Source organism: Pseudonaja textilis, chromosome 4 (assembly GCF_049901715.1).
Source record: "Pseudonaja textilis isolate UNSWEBS1 chromosome 4, rPseTex1.2, whole genome shotgun sequence".
Lineage (NCBI taxonomy): Eukaryota > Metazoa > Chordata > Lepidosauria > Squamata > Elapidae > Pseudonaja > Pseudonaja textilis.
The window spans coordinates 24,382,375-24,403,829 of NC_141993.1; the positions used below are offsets into that span (position 1 = coordinate 24,382,375).

Genomic DNA, 21,455 nt, shown 5'->3' on the forward strand with positions numbered 1-21,455 from the left:
AAAGTAACATAATTAAATAAATATTGTATTATAAATGTAATAATAACATAAGTAAGGATTTAGAAAACAAGTTATAGATTTACTTGTAGCAAATGACTTTAATTGTCACTAATAGAAATGTACAGTGCTATGAAAACGTTGCAAAAATTTGAGAACGTTTCTCTTTTTTTAATATTCTTTTTTTTTTGAAACTTTCAATAATTATTTAAAAAAGAAAGAGAGATCAGTTTCTCTTTAGTTCAACAGGCAAGCAAGACACACAGCAGAGAAGAGAAGCAGTTTCATTTTCAATAGAAAGACTCAGAGCTTAACATAGCTTCAGTGCTGCAGAGCTTAATATAGAGCCATGCCTAGGCTACTTCTAGTTTCAGTTTCCAAACAGTCCTCATTGGCTGACTTAGTTGTTATGCCTATTCATTGGCTGACCTTGTTACCATGCTCTATTCTACTTCATGAATATATTCTGACATTTTACCTCTTTATTCTGTGTATTTCTTGGCAACATATCCATTATTTTTACTTTCTCATTTCTGCTATAAGATCTTAATCTGTATTCCCAATATATTGGTAAGAAACTGAACCTGCTAGTAAAAACTTAAATTTCTTTTGGACTATAAGGAAATATTTGAAAGCAATGTGAGTTAAATGCACTCCAAATGATCAGATTTCAGTTCTCCATTCTTAACAGGATGAGAATTCAGGCTTCACATTCTTCACAATGTGAAGAAAATTAAGGCAACTGCTAAGCGTCATAGCAGACAAAATTGAAAACAGGTACCACTACCCAGGCTGTTGAGTGTGTGTACAGAATTCACTCAGATCAGATATCTAAATACCGGTCTCCAAGTCCTTCAAAAGGTCAGTCTCTAGAAGGAAACAGTTCCGGATAATTGCAGGGTTGAGAAAAACCCATCACCATGTGCACTGCTTACCCACCCCAACTTGTGTGGAACACATTGTATTTGTCTATGGACAAGCAATCTGCCGATATGACACAAAAGACAGAAGTTTTAGAGGGAAACCACAAGAATGATGACAAAGTAAGAAAACTGAAGGCAAACTGATGGGCGTGCATCAAAACTAAACATCAGCATGCAGATTGAATTCAGTTTTCCAAGTTATAACACTGAAATGTACAGGGATAGAGAAAGAGAAATGGAGGGGAAGGAGAATCAGAAAGAGGAGGAGGAGGAGGAGGAGGAGAAATTATAACCCTGTAAAAAGAGCTTGCTCTGAATAAATAGAGGAGATTTATTCTGCCAAATATGATGCTTTGTATGAGGTAATCTGCTTTATACCCATGAGAACAAGGTTCTAAGTCTTTTTGCATCCAGATGCAGAAAAAGCACATACTTTTTGAATTCTTTCCCTCTCAGGGAGATCCCAGGCCTCTTTCACCTTCTTCTTCGTGCCCAATCAGAGACATATTTCTCAGTATCACCCAAAGAAGAAACAGCCCGAAGGCATCAAGCATACGTTTTCATTCTTTCTTGCTTCAGGCGGGCAGTGATGCGGTCTTACTTTGCACCACACACTATTCCTTATTCGGAAGGTAGATTTAATCATCCTGTAGCCACTCCTACTTCCTGTCTTTCCTAATTGCCAGAAATAGAAACAACATCTAAACCTGTTTTGCATCCTGGGTCGATGCCTAGGCCCTTTGGCTTTTGAGGAATACCGTTTCAACACTAGATCTCATATGACATTGCCTACAGAAAAGCATTGAAAAAAATCACTTGAGAAACAGTTTAGTTTAATTCAGACATGGGTGTTAGAAATGAACTTAGGCTTTTTTTTTTCCTTCTATCAAACGCATAGGAGAAACAAAACAGAAGATGCAGATATGAAACACCCCTTCAAAGCTTTGCACAACCCTGCAAAATATTTGGGCTATGTTCTAAAACATGGAACAGCTAGAGTCCCAGGCAAATGGAAATAATTTGAGACAGATGATCAAGGCAAAGTGCACAGTTCTTGTTTATGACTGGAATTGGTTTTCGTTTGGGAAGATAGGGAACATACTATGCTGTCAGTAGCATAGGATATTGTTAAATCACTTTTTTGTGACTGAAAAGAAGAAGGAAATTATATCTTCTTTGGCGACGGACTGAATCCGCGATCATGCACAGTTTCGATATGTGCTGACCGCCAGAGTGCCCCAAGCCAGCTAGATTCAGGGCTAAGCCATCCCAAAGAGGTGGCGAAGAGGGGGGAGACTGCCAGCAGGGTTGAGGAGAGCCACATCTCTCCTCCTCAGCTGTCCATTACTCCCTTTCCCGAGGGTGGTTGCAGCAGTGGTCAGAAATGGCCACCACAAAGAAGAACTCAACCAGAAAAGAATGTGCAGGAGGAAGATAAGAAGAGAACGTTTTGGCTGACTGGGTTGAACTGAAAAAGCAACAACGTAAGGTACCCTGGACTTTGAACTATAAAAAATAACATTGTTCCCAAAGAAGACTTTGAAGCAGTGAAGGAGAGAGGGAAGGGAAAGGATTTGGCTTTTTTTTCTCTTCCCTTCCTTATACTGACAGCTAAGTGATTTAAGTAAGAAATTGAAAAAATCTACTTTGACATCAATAGGCATTTAAGCTGAAAATAAAATGTCAAAGGGATAATAAAGACTTTTGGATACTCAAAAACCTTTAAAAGCAGGAAAGGAGAGAAAAGGAAAGAATAAAAGGGCGGGATCTGGAAAAATGGAGGAGACTGACTGGAACTAAAAGGAACTTATAGTGAAACCTTAACAAGATTCCGAAAAGATATATTCTAACTGAAACTTTGTAACAAAATAATAGAACCTCAGGAAGAGATAGTGGAAAGAAGAAGCAAAAAGAAACAGCTTTGGATTATTTGGATTACTTGGTGATTTTTGGATTGTTGGCTATTGGATTTAAATGACTAAAATCAATCAAGTGGTTGTTTAAAAGTGTTTAAAATGGCATCACTTTTAGAATAACTGAAAATTGAACTTTAAAAACAGAAAGAAGCTGCACAAGAAGGAAGAGGTTCTTTTGGCTTTATATTTCAATGTTTAAAAATGGAGATCTGGAACTAAGAGAAACAACAAGAAACTCTTGCAGAACAAGAAGATTGGGACAAAGAAGAAGACATCTTTAATGATCAAGTAACTTTATGTGGGGGGGGGAAGGAAAGGGGGGAAAGAGAAGGGGGAAAGAGAGTGAAAAGTTTAAGATTTGAAAAAACAACCAAAAAAGAGAATAGTTTGAAAAATAATTACAATATTAGGAAGCAACAGAAGAGAGAATTACAGAAGAGAGAAGTAGAAGTATAGAGACAAGGGTGCAAAAGGGGGAGGGAGAAGAAGAGGGGGAAGAAGGAAAGGAAAATAAGTTATAAAAGACAGAAACAAAATATAGAGAAACAGGGAAAATGTATAAGGATTGAACGTATAAGCCTATTTAGAGATAATGGGTGAAAATTTAATTGAAAAAGGGATTCTGCAAAGGTACATAAGATAGTATTGTTATATTAGAAATAGAAATAATTTTAGAAAATATGAAACAATGTATGATTAAAATGATGGATAAAATATTTTTATTTCATGCAGTGGAATGTTTGTTAATAAATAAATGAAATAAAGAGAAAGACAGAATGAAATTGGGAAGGATGGGAACATTTTAATTATTATAAATGATTTATAAACTATAAGTGAAGAGAAATATGAAAATACATATAAGAACATAGTGTGTATTTTAAGAATGTACCAAGCAGAATTCAACTGGAAGTTATGTACTATATTGAATGTTATAATTTTAAAGGCCTAAATTGAAGTTTAAATAAGAGTTGAATAGATAAAATTAAAAGATATAAAGGAGATATACTCCAATTAGTAACTACAGGGGAAAATTTGTTTAATGAGAAAAGATAATATGAAATTGAAACAGGACAGACAAAAGTATAAATATAATGATTAGAAAGACATTGAAACTTAGAAAAAGATATATGATTGAATTTAGATATGAGATAATTAAAAATAATGTTGAGAAAAACAAGGGAGGGAAAAAATTATGTAGAAAATATTTAAATAGTAATAAGATATGAACTAGAACACAAAGATGAATATGAAATTGAGTTTGTGTCTGTATGGAAAGTGATAACCCGGGATCATGCTATTCTCAAAAAAAGATGTTTTATTTGTATTTGTAATATAAAATTTATATTAAAAAAAAGAAGGAAATTATGAATGAAAAAGGTAATACTATTCTTAGAATGAAACAAGGACTGATCTATTAGTCATAATGCTAGTCTATGCTTTTGATAGTCCAACATAAACACATTCACAAGTTTGTATAGTTCTGTTTCTTCTTTTTGTATTTTCCTGCCAAATTCAGATCCTATAAACAATAGGAAAACTGGAAGACAAAAAGTTACACATTATTACATCTTAATTCATCTTAATTCATCATTATACCTTAATACAACTTAATTCAATATTGCATCTTAATTCAACAAAGGTGACTGGAGCCTAAAACCAGGGGTGGGATTCTACCAGTTCACACCTATTTGGTAGAACCAGTTGTTAACATTCTAAGCAGTTCGGAGAACTGGTTGTTAGAAGAAATTATTGGCCTAATCCTGTAAGGAAGGGAGGAAGGAAACATTCTGGTGTTGCTCACAGAGACTGCCTCTCCGTTGACCCTTGTTACATTCTTGACAAAACTAGACTTCCTGTCTCAGGAACTTCTCTGGAGTTTTTTTCCCCTCCTTTGCTGGTACTTTGCTTGTGTGAGTGACCATTCAAAGTTACAATGGCACTGAAAAAAGTGACATGACCATTTTTCACACTTACAACTGTTGCAGCATCCCCACAGTCATGAGAGGGAAGGTGAGGAGATTCGTGCCTCAATGTGAATGATATTGAGTTGGCCACACCCAGCCAATAATATGACCACCAAGCTATGTCCACCCAGTCAAATGACCACCAAGCCATGCCCACCACCTAAGCCATGCCCACAGAACTGGTTGTTAAAAATTTGAATCCCACCCCTGGCTAAAACATATAAAGAACGGTGGCTGGAATTGGATATGTCTAGTTTAATGAAAAGAAGAACTAGGAATGACATAGCCGTTTTCCAATATCTCAGGGGTTGCCACAAAGAAGAGGGGCCAACTTATTCTTCAAAGCATCTGAAGGCAGGACCAGAAGCAATGGGTGGAAACTAATCAAGGAGAGAAACAACGTATAACTAAGGAGAAATTTCCTGACAGTTAGATGACTATGGAGATTCTTAGTCATCCAGATTATGGTTGTCCCGAAGGTGATTTTTTTCAAGTGGCAACTGGACTTTCTGGTTTTTCTTTCGGTTTCTTCATCCAAGAAATTTTGAAGAAGCTTCTTGGACGAGAAACAAAACATCTTCAAAGCAAAATCGGAAAGTCAAGTTGACTCTTGGAAAAAGCACCTTTGGGACCTGACAATTAGAACAATTCATTAGTGGAACAACTTGCCTCCAGAAGTTGTAAATGCTGCAACACTGGAAGTTTTTAAGAAAAGATTAGACAATCATTTGTGTGAAATGATATAGGGTTTCCTGCCTGAGCAGAGAGTTGGACTAAAAGACCTCCCAGGTCCCTTCCAACTCTGTTATTCTATTATTCCTCAATAAAAAATGAAGAAATAATACGTTTTGCAAAATAGAGGACAATATAGAAACCAGAAAGAGTATTTGAAAAGTCGGTCCAATATACTCTCTCGTTTTATGGACTGTAGGAACATTCTCATTTTGGTTAAAAGCAATTTTTCCTCTAGAGGAAGTCCTCATTAATGACTACTTGTTCAGCAACTGTTTGAAGTTGTGAGGGGATGAATGACAAGACCAATGTGAGGGGACCAATGTGTGAGGGGATGTATGACCAATAGTAGTCATAGTAATGGCTGTTGCACCATGATGATGTAATTCTGATTCAGGGTCTCATCAAAGGACTTACAATTATGATGTCACAGTGTTCCACTGTCACATGATCTCCATTTGCAACCTTCCAATGTCCAAAAGGCAAAGTGAACGGGAAGATTGCAAATGGAGATTGTATTGTATCATGCCTCGCAACCATGCCACGTTCAGTTAACAATGGCAACCCGACCTGCTGAAGCTGCCATTGTAAATCAGCGTAGCCACAGAACATCATGGTTCATGGCCACATCACTTAATGACAGTGTTGTCTGAAACAGTTACTGTCATTAAGCAAGGACTACCTATAATAATATTTTTATGCACAGATTATGGCTAAACACATTAGCTTTTCTTTTAGGTATGAAAGAGATATTGTAAGAGTTGACACAAAAAGTCTGAGATATTGATTTACACTAACAAAAATTTTAAGAGACTTATTTATAAGACACTCTGATCCTAAAGAACTTTGAATAGAATAGAATGGCAAAAAACAAAATAAAAAATAACAGTAAACTTGCAAATTAAATACCCAAGATAGGTGACCTCAATCAGACTGACAAAATCTAAATCTGACCCTACAGATTTAATGCTGATAGAATGGATGAATAATAAATTGTTTTTTCCTAAAAAGATTGAAGAAAACTGGGGAATGGACAGTATATTTAACTGGATTTTGGGGGGAAGGTAGATCAACTCTGGAGAATGGGTTTATTATATTCAACCAGACAATAATTAATAAGAGTTAATAGATTGTTAACAGAGGGTTTTGAAATTTTTATTTTGCTTTTTTGTCATTATTGTTCTACCTGTTAACCATTTTGTTATTAATATAGTAGATATGTGACAGGTCAATGATTTGAAAATAGAGTTAGAAGTTTAAAAAAATTGAGCCTGCCTCACAAGCGCTGAGTTTTTAGTATTGTTGCAATATATTTATCAATTTATCAATATATTATTCAGCTAGAAGGCATAATATATGTATATGTTTGTATGTGTTTTTAATGCACCTTTTAAAATGTCTTGTTTATATTTCTTTTGTGTTTTTTTTTTAAAAATCCCTTTTTGGGAGTTTGTATTTTAACTTTTTGAATAAAAATAAAAAAAGTTGATAGCAAAATAAATAACAGTAAACTAAATTAAATACTCGAGTTAGATGCCTCAGTCAGTCTGAGGGGACAAAGCTTCATTGAAACAATGCAGAGGTCACTTATTTACAGGATGTGCTGATTAGAACAGAACAGAATAACAGAGTTGGAAGGGACCTTGGAGGTCTTCTAGTCCAACCCCCTGCTTAGGCAGGAAACCCTATAGCATTTCGGACAAATGGTTATACAATCTCTTCTTTAAAACTTCCAGTATTGGAGCATTTACAACTTCTGGAGACAAGTTGTTCCAGTGATTTCTACATAATTTCTGCTGAAATATCTCCTTACAAGAAAAGATTTCATAACTCAACTCTTTGGATGGTGCATATTTTCAATGAAAACTGTAAACAGAAAAGGAAAGATTGTTTCCATGTTTATTTATCTAACTTTTACCTACAAAAATGTTTTCAAGCCGAGTGCTGCATTTTAGAACAGGATAAGTGAGGTCAGGGCAAAGAAACCATTGGACCAGAAGGAAAAATGTCATTTAAATTAAATGTAATTGAATTTGCTTTACATTTACTATTATATATAATTAGATTCTTTCCCATGTATTTAATGCCTTTTTTCATGATAAAATTGCAGTTTAGGAGCAACTTTGCAAATGATTCCAAGGTTTTTGAAATCTTGACTATGCTTAAACTTGGCTTGTGAATCCTTGCTTTAGAAATATCAGCAACCACAGGTGCATTAGACAAGTATTTCCATCATTACTCTCATTTTGTATACGAACCTACATAGTCAATGCTTTGCAACTGCTGTGAACATAAGAATATAAGTATTATTACTTTCACATCTTTGTCTTATCCAGACTCCTTCCCTGTAGATGCCTGTATCTGTCAACCATTCCAACTTGGTCAGTTAGAAAAAGTCTCTTGAGCCTCTGGTTAAACAAAGGTACAGCAGGATACACAATGCATAACGGAATGGCACTCCTGACAGTATTATGGAAAGAGACCAAACCTGCCCCCCTCCCCTGCAGAGCAAGATGGACCTTCTCCAATGAGATCTCACAAATAAAATATCCTCACATGGTTTTCACCCAGAGGAGATGATGTCATTGCCGTTTGGTTTCTTTTCTTTCAAAACCTTGGTGGCTTCTCTCTTGCAGATGTAGTTCAGATGTGAGAAAGCATGTTGCTGGTTTCAACAAACAAACACGTATAGCATTAAATTGGTTTACATCACCATCAGCAACAATTAAATTGCACTTTGGGAACCGTGCTGGCCATTTGACATCTCTTTTGCAGTGATGGTCTGCAGGTAAAATACATTATATGGTGAAATACAGCTATTATTTATTGCAAACTGCAAAAATTAACCTATCAAGAGCTATGTGCTTGAATCACTAGCCGCTAGGTTTCCCATTCCAAGATAAGTTGAGGAGAATCATAAAATGTAATCTTAATGATGATTTCTTAACACTTAGGGACACCTGCCAATCTTACTTTATTTAGGATGTTCCAGTGGTGGGATTCAAATTTTTTTACTACTGGTTCTGTGGGTGTGGTTTGGTGGACGTGGCAGGAGAAGGATACTATAGAGACGACCAAATAGCCAAAAAAGGAACAAAAAGATCCAGGGATCTTTCTACCCAGCAATCAGCATAGATTAACTCCAAGGCTAACATCTGACCAACAATCAAGTAAACAATAACCCAATCAAGAAATAGAATAGAATAGAATAGAATAGAATAGAACAGAACAGAACAGAACAGAACAGAATAGAATAGAATAGAATAGAATTCTTTATTGGCCTAGTGTGATTGGATACACAAGGAATTTGCCTTGGTGCAAATACTCTCAGTATACATAAAAGAAAAGAAACTGCCAAAGAAGCCAATAATAAACAGCCCAACCAAAGAATCTCTAAGAGATTCACCAATACTGACAGGGCAAGCCATTAGTGACTAGAATATAAACTGACAGCAAACCACACTCCTTACTAGCACTGAGTATGTTAACTGGTTTGGGTAATGAAACATCCACAAGAAAACAAGGAAGCTCGGAGAGCACCAAGGCCCCTTCATTTCACCCCTGAGCTACAAATAGTCTCCTTTACTGATACTCTTCTTTTTCTAAACCCAGGGGCAGGAAGAGAGTGTTTTCTCTCAAAGGTTTCTAATTATTTTCACTTCGCAGTTCCATATATGCTTTGGGCAATGAAACTCTCCAAAGGAGGGAGACAAGTGCAAACAAGCTGTCTTTACAAATACAAAAAGGAAACAAGGAGTGGCACTCTTTCTGCTGTTTTCACTTGCTTCCTGGGAAAGTGAAAGTGCAGGAAACAGCCACAATCAAAGACAAGTCCAAATATGTGACGATATATACCAGGGGTCCCCAAACTTAGCAACTTTAAGACTTGTGGACTTCAACTCCCAGAATTCATTCTGGGAGTTGAAGTCCACAAGTCTTAAAGTTACCAAATTTGGAGACCTCTGATATATACTTTGTGGAAAGGTTAACCTGAAGAGATTTTTAAGTTTAAAACAGAAAGGGACTTTCCCAGCAGGGTAGGGAGCAAGAACAAGTCACAATTGTTCAAATACAATGGAAAGCAAAGTCAAGGTACATCTTTCATTTCCCCTTGAATTGGAGAAAGGACAGGCTGTGCTGTTCAGTGAAAGTGTGAAGAAGAACCAAAGGCATGAGATTTCCATGATGCCACACATTTCCTTTTAACTAATTCAAGCAGCACAGATGTTACTGAGGGATCCTTGGTGCTCTCTGAGCATGCTTGTTTTCTTGCAGATGGTTCATTACTCAAATTATCTAACATCAGCAGTGCTAGTAAGGAACTGTTCATTGGCAATTGTATTATTACTATAACCCAACATAAACAAATGGTTTGAATATTAAATTCTACCTGTGTTCTCTTCCTCAGTTGATAATGTTATTTTCCCTGAACCTGGGATACATAAGCCTCCATTTGTATAAAGTTAATTATGATCTCATGTTGATTGTATCAGCAGCTCATTGAGCAATAGGTCCTCTCAGATTGAGGTGTCATCTACTACTGTGTGTCAAGGAGTTGCTTTTACTTAGCATTCATACCCTCATGAATCATGTTTATCTGCTAGTGGAAACCAAAGCTCCATCTCTTCACACTCCCTTTGGCTTTCTGTCCTTAGAAGTGGCAAAAATGAAATTGTTCACTGTAACTCAAAAGAATGAAACATCTTGTTGTCATAATTACCTTATGCCTTCTTCTCTGGAATTGCTTAGCCCAGTATTGCTTGAATCAGATTTTTTTTTCTTCAGTTATAGAGTATTATAAAATACAAAAGTAAATAGAAGAACAGTAAGAGGGGGAAGGGGAAAGGGGGAAGTGAAGTGAGGAAAGGTAGGGGAAAACAAAAACAAAAAGAAGCATTGACTTCCGATTCTCTCGGTTACAGTAAAATAAGGCATTAACATCAGATCACAGCTTTTTGCTTTTCTATAATAGTTTGAACAAGTCATTTCTATAAAGACCTATCAATCTAATCTGTAAAACCCAAAGTTAGAGTTACATTCTTTTCCACATCAAGCATGAAGTTCAGAAGTGGTTTCCATGTGGAAACAAAAGTACTTATGTTCTTTTCTTAAATCAAAGTAGTCAGTTTTGCCATTTCCGTCAACTCCATCAACTTCTGCAACCATTCGTCCATGCTAGGAATTGAAGTGGGGAATTCTGGGAGTTGAAGTCCAGACAGCTTACAGTGGCCACGGTTGAGAGACACTAGCTTAGCCCAAGGAATAAGGACAAGCCAGCCCTATTGGTGTTTCAGAGGGCAATGGAGATGTAGCTCTCTTCAAGAACAGGAAAGAAGTTTGAATGTTGCTCATGAGGAATTGGCTTCAGGAGGTGGAGGGAGAAAGCAGACTGTTGATTACAAAATATTTTTGTTTATTTTACATTGTGCTTGTAATATTAAATGCCATATGGAGAAATTTTAAGCCTCCCAGACTGATTGGAGCAGACTAAAATCCTAGATACAAGTAGTCCTTGACTTACAACAGTGCATTTAGTAACCAAAGTTACAACAGCACTGAAAAAAATGGACTTATGACTTCTTTTCACACTTACAACCATTGCAGCATCCCCATGGCCACATGAATCAAAATTTGGATGCATGGCAACTGATTCCTATTTATGACAGTTGTTGTATTCTGAGGTCACATGATCCCCTTTTGTGATCTTCCAACAAGCAAAGTTAATGGGGCAATCAGTTCCACTTAACAACCATATTGTTAATGGCAGTGATTCACTTAACAACAGTGGCAAGAAAGGCCATAAAATGGGACAAAAATCACTTAGCATCTGTCTCACTTAGCAACAGAAATTTTGGGCTCAAATTGTGGTCCTAAATCAAGGACTAGCTTGTAAGGAAGAAGGAGGTTGCAATGTTACAAAACGTCAAAAAGACATGGTGGTGATTTTTCAGCCATGTTTGTCGGTACTCGGATCTAGATCTCGTGTCATTTCACCATTACAACTATGAGCCAGTCATTCTTTCTCAGCTCTAATTTACCTCATAGGGTTGTGGAAATATACACAAGTCAAGCTTCTGACAGGAAATGCAGGGTCAAAAGTAATATATATCACCTCAGTTATGTATTTCTTCACTTATAATTATAAGACTGTACAGATCCAGACAGGCTGGAAAACATCCACTTTTGGAGGCCAGGCATAACTGAAATATTTGAAGTAAAACACACAAAAATTGTCTACATTTCTGATCCCTTTTAAGCTTGAGGCACAGGTCAATTGATCCCTCATGTTCCCAACTTCAGGTCCTAGCATCAGTAATGGCTAGGAATGCACATCAACAGCCATCTTGAAAGCCCACATATAGTGATTTGTGTGAAACAGCTTAATGACATGCAAAGCTGGCAAAACATACCTAAACTTCTCTAAACCCGAGCTTCTTTGGTTTACAGGTGTTATAATAATGTCATAGTATTTATGTTTTGATTGTACTTTGTTTAAAAAGTTAGGAGACACCCCTCCCCCATTAGATTAGGCTTCCTAAACAGAGCAATATGTTCTATTCCAATTGTAACAGATGCCTAACTTCATAGGCAGATACTGTACGTTGTCCAACTTCTGTAATCATATCTTTCAAACTGGAAATTTTAGAAATTGAGAGATTCTAGGGGAAAATGTGTATTCTGCAGCTCAGCCCCAGTATGGCAGGAATGGGCAATGTAAGACCCTGTCCCCATTTCATAGTCACTAAAGCCTCCTAAAAGCACAGCATGAAATTTGTCAAACATGCCATTTTAGATGTCATAATTTTTTTCTGTGAGTTTATCGCCTAGCCCGATTCCCTAGCACCACTGAAGTATTGCTCTACTCTGTCTTGATAATATATACGACACCACACCCTATGCCTCTCCTCACCCCAGCCCTCCAAAATTAAATGATGTCTATATGTATATGCCGGGGTGAAATTCAACCACCTTGGCCCTCCTCAGGGGAGGTAGTAGGGACAATTTGAATCAGGAAAAACTCACCCCTGGTTGATATTACTATTATACCAAGTATACCAAGCCACGCCCACAGAGCTGATAGGGAAAAATATTGAATTTCACCCCTGGTATATGTGCATATATGTGTATGTGTAACTGTTTACTACCCTTGCTACAGACAATAACCATCTGTATGGCGGGCCAAAGGAATGTAAGAAAAGTCTACAATTCGATGACTGTAGAAGGTTCTTTCCTAAATTCAAACCAAGACAGAAATCCAGAACCCAAATTGTAAATTTATTCCAGACTCCAATATATATATTAACGTAGCATGATGTAAATTTAAATTACGTTTATTACCTTCTGGTGTGTAAAATGAAATTAGTCACTTTTGAAAATTGTGATACAGGGAAATTCCCAGTATTCTTCTCACGTTCTGTTAATGTAGGACTTGTTTTTTTACAGTATTGTGTATTTTAAACAAGTAGTGCATAACCACGGTATAGAATTTTGAATTTATTTTTTTCTGGAACAGTGAAATGCCAAATCTTGCTGATAAAAGTTTGGGATGGTTGTACTGTGTATACAGATAGTCCTCGAGTTACGATCACAACTGAACCCAAAATGTACGTTGCTAAATGAAACATTGGGCTAAGTGGCATTTTGCCCCATTTTACAACCTTTCTTGCCACAGTTGTTAAGTGAACCATTGCAGTAGTTAAGTTAGTAATATGGTTGTTAAGTGAATCCGGCTTCCCCATTGACTTTGCTCGTCAGAAGATCATAATAGGAGATCACATAACCCTGGGACACTACAACCGTCATAAATACGAGTCAGTTGCCAATCACCTGAATTTTGATCATGTGACCATGGAGATGCAGCAATAGTAGTGTGAAAAAATGGTCATAAGTCACTTTTTTTCAGGGCCATTGTAACTTTGAATGGTCATTAAATGAACTGTTGTAAGTCGAGGACTACCTGTATACTTGTGGTAACACATCATTGAGTAGGCACAAATACTTAGAAAGAAGGATTTAGGGCTCTGATCCTCCATCTAACCCCATCTCCAAAAACACTCTCTATATTTTGCCATAGAAATATGTTGAATTTGGTGCTGCTGTGTGGCATTTTTGAATGCATTATGTCCAGTGGTAGGATTCAAACAATTTAACAACCGGTTGTCCACCCTAATGATTTCTTCCAACAACCAGTTCAACGAACTGTTCAGAAAGTTAACAACCAAACTGGCTGAATCCCGTCACTGATTATGTCTAAAAGAAAAGAGAGGGGAGACTGCACTACTATTACTGTTAATCTTGTCATCACTCCTTATCACCATCCCTTCCCACTTGTGACTGCATGACTGTAACTTTGACGCTTGTATCCTTACAATTTATATTGACAGTTTTGTAGTATGATTGATTGCTTGTTGTGCCCTATGACTATCATTAAGTATTGTACCTTATGATTCTCCACTCTTGATGAATGTATCTTTTCTTTTATGTATACTGAGAGTATTTACACCAAGACAAATTCCTTGTGTGTCCAATCACACTTGGCCAATTAAAGAATTCTATTCTATTCTTTCTCTATTCTATTCTATTCTATTCTATTCTATTCTATTCTATTCTATTCTATATTCTATTCTATTCTATTCTATTCTCTATTGCAGAATAAGGTGATGGGAATTCTAGCAGGATAGACTGTCAGAAGCAGCAGGAGGATACTATAATTCTTGCTCCTGCGGTCCTGAACAGAAAAAAAAAAGTGCAAGTAGAAATCCCAAAATGGGAAGACACAACTCTTTTCCTTCTCCAATATTGTCATTCTTTACCTGTGAAATGTTATATTTTTATATAAACCCACACTCACACACACATATGGCATCATGTTCTGAATTAACAAGCCAATCACCCACTTTAACCCATTCTAATATTTTCACAAAATGCATAGGACAACAGAAATAGAATAATATAAAATTCTGGTTTATTTCACCATTATAAAAATAATATATTAATAACTTAAATTTCACAGGACAAAAGATCAGTGCTACTTTCAGGTTAGCAAACAAATAGAAACATTTATAAAAAGAAGCCTTTTTTTCCCTCAATGTGAAGATGAGACAAATTCCATAGGAATTATATATGTAATATATAATTATATAAATATGGATCTTCAGCCAGCAGATGTATATATTAGTCAATTATGTATAGCAGCTTTATAAAAGCAGAGATATCCTCCCCCCCGCAAAAAAATCATTGTTTTTCTCTCTTTCACGCAGTTTGTGTCATTACAATCAAATCCCAAACTATAAATATTAACATCTTTATAAATATATTCGCATAAATAAGTTCAGTGCAAATTTCCTCAGTTTGTTTTCACACCAGAGTTTTCAAATATTGGCTCCGGGAAATATAAGGTGAAAGATGGAGATTTTTTTTAAAAAATCAGTCTTGGTTGACCTTGACTTTGCTTGGATTCACAGCCTGAGTAAGAGTCCCAAATAACCGGTCCCAGTGTGTAAAGTAAGGTGCATAGTTGAACTTGAACTTCAGGTGGTGGAGATCGTGGTGAGGAGCTCCTCCATACAGGCCAAAAGGCACCAGTCTGTGGGTTGACCAGGGCAAGTCATAGCCAGAATGATCTTCTACTGACAACCAGATGTTGGCCACGAAGAAAGTCATTTCCGTCAACGGATGACACCTCAACAGCATTGGACCAAGGACAGCAAAGAAACCCAGCCAGAGCAGCTCCCAAACGCTGGCATACTGGGTGGTGAGAGCGAAGGTAGAGACGTGCTTGTGGTGGACCTTGTGGAAATGTTTGTAGAGCCATGGCACCTTGTGATGGAGCAAATGCCACAAAAAGGAGAAGAAGTCGAACAGCAGCAGGCAAGCAGCGAGCTGCAGGAGAAGCGCTGGTACCTCGGGAGCGATGCTGGGCAGGCTCACCGGCCTCCAGTACCAATGCGCAACAGTCACGGGGAAGATGCACACGAGGTGGTGATAGATGCTCTGGGCCAAGCAAAGAACCATCATCTGCGGGGTAGGCGACGTCTGCGGCTGGATTTTATACTTCCTCAAGACGGAGATCCGAGGGCTTAACAAATCCAGAGCGAGAAAAGGCAGGCAGAAAGCCGTATAGATTGCAAAGTTGAACAGCGCCGGGAAGAACGGAGACTTAATCAAGTCCTCCCGCCTTCGGACAAAGTCCCAGAGAGGCTGGAGAGCCAGCACGTTTGGCGAGTCATCACAACAAAGCAGCGCGCTTCCGTTGTGTGTGCTGATTTCCATTGCAGCCGTCGCGGTCGCTGTGCTCTTGGTCTACTGGAGCTGTTGTTATGCCTCAAGTCCCTTTTAATGTGCTCCCGTGGATGACGTAAGGAAAAGAAAACTTCCCGCAAGTAACCAGCTCAGTTCCTTTTTCCCTTGAAAAAAAAGTAACCGGGAGGGACGGGGCTGAGGAATTTCCCTTCTCTTCCGCCAAATGTTTATCTTTGGGTGAGCTATCCTTCGCCCTGACTCGTGTGTGTGTGTGTGTGTGTGTGTTACAACAGACTGGATTTCGCAGCTGAAGAGCAGGCAGAAAAAGGATGGCATAGGAATGGCACCGAAAAGAATTGTATTAATGGCATTTATTTTAGAAGAGAAACGGGGAGTAAAGATCACAATCGAGCTTTATGACAGTTATGTGTATTATGTATATTATATATATATATAACATATTATTATTATATATATATATATTATATATATATATATATATATTCGGGTGGTATTCTATATATATATATATATATATATATATATATATATATATATATATAAATATATATATATATATTCAGATGGTGTGTATATGTGTGTGTATACACTTTGTTCGGGTATTTTCCCACGTCATTGTAGTTGTGCTTTTAAAGTTGTGGCAACGTTTCGGCAGAATCTCATCTGCCATCATCAGGCTTCTGTACAGTGTTCATCCAAAGCTGAATGCCATACATGTAAGTACCCGTGAAAACTTAAGAAAACACACACACACACACACACACACACACACACACACACACACACATATATATACATATATATGTATGTATCTTCTGCTTTGGTTTCTGAGGAGGATTCTCAGAAGCCAAGGCGTTTAAAGCAAAAAGTGTAGCATTCTGGAAGCAGAGCCAAAAACAAATTTAGAGGCACTTTCCAACTGTCAATTTTAATAAGCGGCCCGGTTTGATGAGCATTGCCAATGGGGATCATGCTTTCATTCTCATGTTGTAAGGTGTCATTTCAGAAGTTTTGAAAACATGACAGGGGGGAAAAGATTCACTAGAAAATTCTTAGAGATTAGATAGGATGCCACCTTCAGGATTCCAGCCTATGTTTTTGTTATTTTGTAAAATGAATGGGAGTATTGCAGGCTAGTAACAGTGTGATAGAATGGGGTTATCATTGTTGGAAGAAATATCCTGGATTCAGTTCCAAGTGGGGGAAAAGATACTGGAAACATGGTGACTACTTGGAAAGATGGTTTAATGGTGGATAGGATCACACGCCTGGGAGCTTCTGGGTGAAAAAGGGCAGAAATGCTGATAGTCCCTTGGTTTCATGCCCTCTGTTGGGATTTGAATTGGAGCTTGTATTCTGATTGGTTGTCAGACTCCCATAGGGCCATGCAGGGGCAATTCTGTAAGCTGTCCTAAGTCCCAGGCTTGGTTGAGCCTTGCTGGATGATGATGTAATGAAAAGGCTTTGGGATTCCTACTATGGGTCTGTCTGAAGGGGGTAGATCTTTGTTATGTAGAATAAACTGCCCCAGGCCTTAATGGACCATTAGCAAAGGAGGGGTGGTGAGTTTCTGGCTGAGTTTCTACTTCTCTTTTAGTGGAAATATTTCATTTTTCTAAGAGAGGAGTGAGTTATAACTTCCAACATCATTCTGACCTTGAATTTCAGGTAGCTTTCAAGGATCATCCATTCATCTTGGTTACCACAATATGAGTTATCAATGACTTGGCAAGGTATGTGCTCACGTTGGAGCCTCTATCTTTTCATCAGAGCACTCTGAGGCAGGCTGAAGTCAGACAAAGGCTAACAAATATTTTCCATCCTCTAGCAGAAGAATATCTCCTGGGTCAGAGACCTCCAAACTTGGCAACTTTAAGACTTGTGGACGTCAACTCCCAAAATTCTCCAGCCAGCATAGCTAGCTGAAGAATTCTGGGGGTTGATGTCTATAAGTCTTAAAGTTGCCAAGTTTGGGGACCCCTGTTCTAGGTGCACATGTCACATCATATGTAAAAAGAGCCTGCAAGACTTCCCCTTTCCTTGAGAGACAAGGGCCATTTTGGTTGGGGTTGCAGTGGGGCTGGACACCTCACTGATACGGTTTCATTGATTTGTTATTTTTGGGTCTGAGGATATTGATCTCATGGAAAGACCAGTTGATTGAGGTGAGAAGCTTGTGGAACTCCCACACGCCCCCATCAATCATTATTTGTCTGCAGTACTTCTGTTTTTTTCCATGTTCTGAAAACCACATCTTTTCCTTTTTCAGTTTCATACATAGGAACATTCAAAGGGCAACATTCCTATGGCAACGCTTTTAAAAATTCATGAGGTTTCAGCTCTGAAAGAGAACGAAATAGTGGTTCTTCTAGTCAGTAAGCTTGGTTTGAGGTTGGCTGACAGTGGTGATGGTGATACAAGCACTCCAAACTGAGATCAGTTGCTATCTTGAAAGTAACTCCCATTACTTTCCATGAAGACAGCATCAAACCTTGTGGCTGAAGAGCAGAGAAAAGCAGATTGCAATGAAGTTCTTCTCAACTGTTGAGTCCTTGGGACTCATCACAACGAGACATTAGGACAACTTATTCTGGAAAACAGAATAAGAACAGCACAGTGAACACTCTCAACTCAGATGTCTCACCCCAAACATCAAAGCTGAAGCTTTCCTGGTCATCTGGAAAGATTGCTAGCACTTCAGGCAGCCTCCATGCCATGGTGGTTTCATTCTCAGGATCTCTCTGAGAATGAAGAGATCCTTAGGGTTCACATTGTTCTCTTCCTAAAAGATGTGCTGAGGGTCAGCCATGTATAATTTCTGCAAAATGCCGTTTTTATTTTCAGGGGGCAAATCACATTCACTTAACATCCCTAATATTGTTTCAGTACTGAGCCATGTTAATATCTACCCGTCTAACAGAATAAAATAACTATTGTTCTGTCTCTTTATCTATCAATCTTGGCATGGGGGTTATTAAATCTTTCTTGTCTGATTATTATCTATTTTGGAACATTAAACACTTGATGACTCAGTAATCTGTGGACTCGTTTCCAGTTCATAATATATTAAATACCAAATGTGGGTGAGAGGGTGGGTTTTGAAACTGCAAGATCGGAGGAAAAGGTTGCACGAAAAAGGACAAGCAGTAATAATTACTTAGTTAACCCTAGCCTTTGAAATTGTTCTTAGGTAATGTTAGAAATGTGTTATCAGTCAGGAACTGATTAATATGTCCAGCGTGACTTGAGGAGGCACCCAATTTTGTTCAAGCACAGGAAATAATTGAATATCCTGATGAGACACGGTTACATTGGTTTTGCAATCTATCTTTCAAATTCCTCACGTTAGGTTTGTCACTCAAACTCACAACATGATGTTGCACCATCACAAGAACATCTATAAGTTCTGCTTCCTTGAGCTGGCCAGCAACCCTCTTGTGGGCCAATTCTGGAAGCAACCAACATTTCACCCATTCCTGATCTTCAATGTTATCATATCAGCTTCATGTGACAGAGGAAGAAGGCAAAACAGCCGCACTCAAGAAGCATCAAAATTGCTCTTCTGTTTGGCCCAGAGAAAACAAGATAGCAAAGGACAAAACAGTAGAGGGTCTTGGCTTGAGATAGGAGGATATGAACATTAATTGCCTGTGCTATATTTTATATTTAAGGCAGGGTATTTTCCTCTTCCCTTTATTATAGGAAGGAAGGAAGGAAGGAAGGAAGGAAGGAAGGAAGGAAGGAAGGAAGGAAGGAAGGAAGGAAGGAAGGAAGGAAGGAAATATTAAAGAACCAGAATGGTGTAGTGGTTAAAGCACCAGGCGACGGACTGGGTGACCATCAATTCTAGTCCTGTCTTAAGAATGAAGCCAACTGGGTGACATTGGGCCAGTCACTCTCTACCAGCAGTAAAAAGCAGGCAATGCCAAATACTTCTTGAAATGAAATATTGCCAAGAAATTTCAGAGACTTGTCCAAGCAATTGCCAGGAGTCAACACCAACTTGAAGGGTCATTATCATCGAGTATATAAAGAAGCACCCCAACAAATGCACTTAATATTTTTTTTTCTATCCAGAAATGTTAATGTTCTTTGGAAAACGAAAGGCACAGCAGCACTATGAAACAAATATCACTCTGCCCACAGATTTGAAAGATGTGACTTCTAATTTCAGACTCTCCAAAAAATTTACACTTATCAATGACTCAAGGACATACATTCTGACAAAATCAATCTGTTGCCATACTCCACAGTTACAGTTACATGTAAAAAGGTAGGTAAATTATTGGCATAGGTGCAGGAAATCACACTGCATCACTCATGTAGTGGAGAGAAAAAATTAGCTGTTTGCTCCATCTACTGGCCATACATACAGAGGCAAGACAGAGATTTCAATTCTTGCCATTGGAATTCAACTATCATAGATATGGAAAGGATCATCAAGTCCACACACTTCTGCTTGTTGGAGGTATCCAGTTAAAGCTGTTTCTTGACTAATGGATTGCCCAACCTTGTCCAACGACAAGGTTATTTCCTAACACCTGAAGCTGTCTTCCTATAATTTAATGTTATGATTTCATGAACTAACTGAGAGTAACGGGACGTGCAATTCTATGTAACCCTCCTGGGGTACTAGAAAAGTGTGATCAAGTCTTTCGAATATGCCAAGGCAGTTTCTTCCATCTCTCTTGAAAGTAAATTCATTTTAAAATTTTTGATCATGCTCATTTGTTGTTCTCTGAACTAAGCTCGAGGGGCAATAAATAACATTTTGCTTTCAGTTGAGGAGACTTTTATTCAGTATTAAACTGAGAAGTTCTTGGTGCTCCTTAAACTTGATTGTATTAGCCAATTAGGTAACATCATTAGTGCAAGAGCTTTGAGGACACCTAAAATCCCACAACACAATGCGTTATTTAAAAAAAAGATATTCTGGCTTGCCTGTCCTGAATGCAGTTGTCTTATTAATTTTTGTCCATTCTGTGAAGACAATAAAAATGAATTATTTAACATTCTGTTCCCTTTAACCCTAACCCTGCTACAGATTTTGTGCCTCTCCCACTTAATAACGGTAGCAAAGCTGCCATTGGTTTTCAAGCAGTTGTAGTTGGAAAGGACTCTGGGTAAAAAGAATTTACAGACCACATGTTTCCAAGGTTGCTTTCTTTATCAAATATTCCAAAGGCTGTGATTGATTAATTTCTTTTCTGCCCCACTTACAAATGTTCCAGAAGTATCTGGTTTATCAATTCTGCAAATAGAACTCTAGAAAAAAATGACTAATTCAAATCATCATAACTGTTTACAAGAGATAGTATATCAACACGACTTACCAGTTGCTCATTTCCCTATTGTGCTTTCATTAAATTTACATTCAAACATACAGTAGAATTTCATGTTTTCAATAACATAGAAATGGTTGCATCAATGGCATTTCCAATTTCAATTTTAAAAAGAGTCATTTTTTAGGACTAATTTTTGGTTAGACTGGCCAAGGTCACCAGGTCTATAATTTGGAAGGTCACTGAACAACTCCACACACCTCTGCAATAGAAGGATGACTGGCAAGAAATATTAATACAAATTAAAAAATGTGTACATTATATTTTTACATATGGTTAAATAACTTCTTAGAGACTGGATTGGAAATGTTGGCCTAT

At 37.7% G+C, this 21,455-nt stretch overlaps 1 protein-coding gene and 1 long non-coding RNA gene across 2 annotated transcripts; one reads left to right on the forward strand and one right to left on the reverse strand.

Moving 5' to 3' along the window:
* Positions 1 to 14,475: 14,475 nt before the first annotated feature.
* Positions 14,476 to 15,909, reverse strand: CH25H (cholesterol 25-hydroxylase). The gene has a single exon (XM_026710534.2). It carries the CDS (start codon positions 15,802 to 15,804, stop codon positions 14,959 to 14,961), a length of 846 nt encoding a protein of 281 aa, XP_026566319.1. The 5' UTR covers positions 15,805 to 15,909; the 3' UTR covers positions 14,476 to 14,958.
* Positions 15,910 to 15,963: 54 nt separating this feature from the next.
* Positions 15,964 to 18,699, forward strand: LOC148125778 (uncharacterized). The gene is made up of 3 exons (XR_015743433.1): positions 15,964 to 16,011; positions 17,464 to 17,528; positions 18,065 to 18,699. It is a non-coding gene; the product is annotated as an uncharacterized LOC148125778 (long non-coding RNA).
* Positions 18,700 to 21,455: the final 2,756 nt, after the last annotated feature.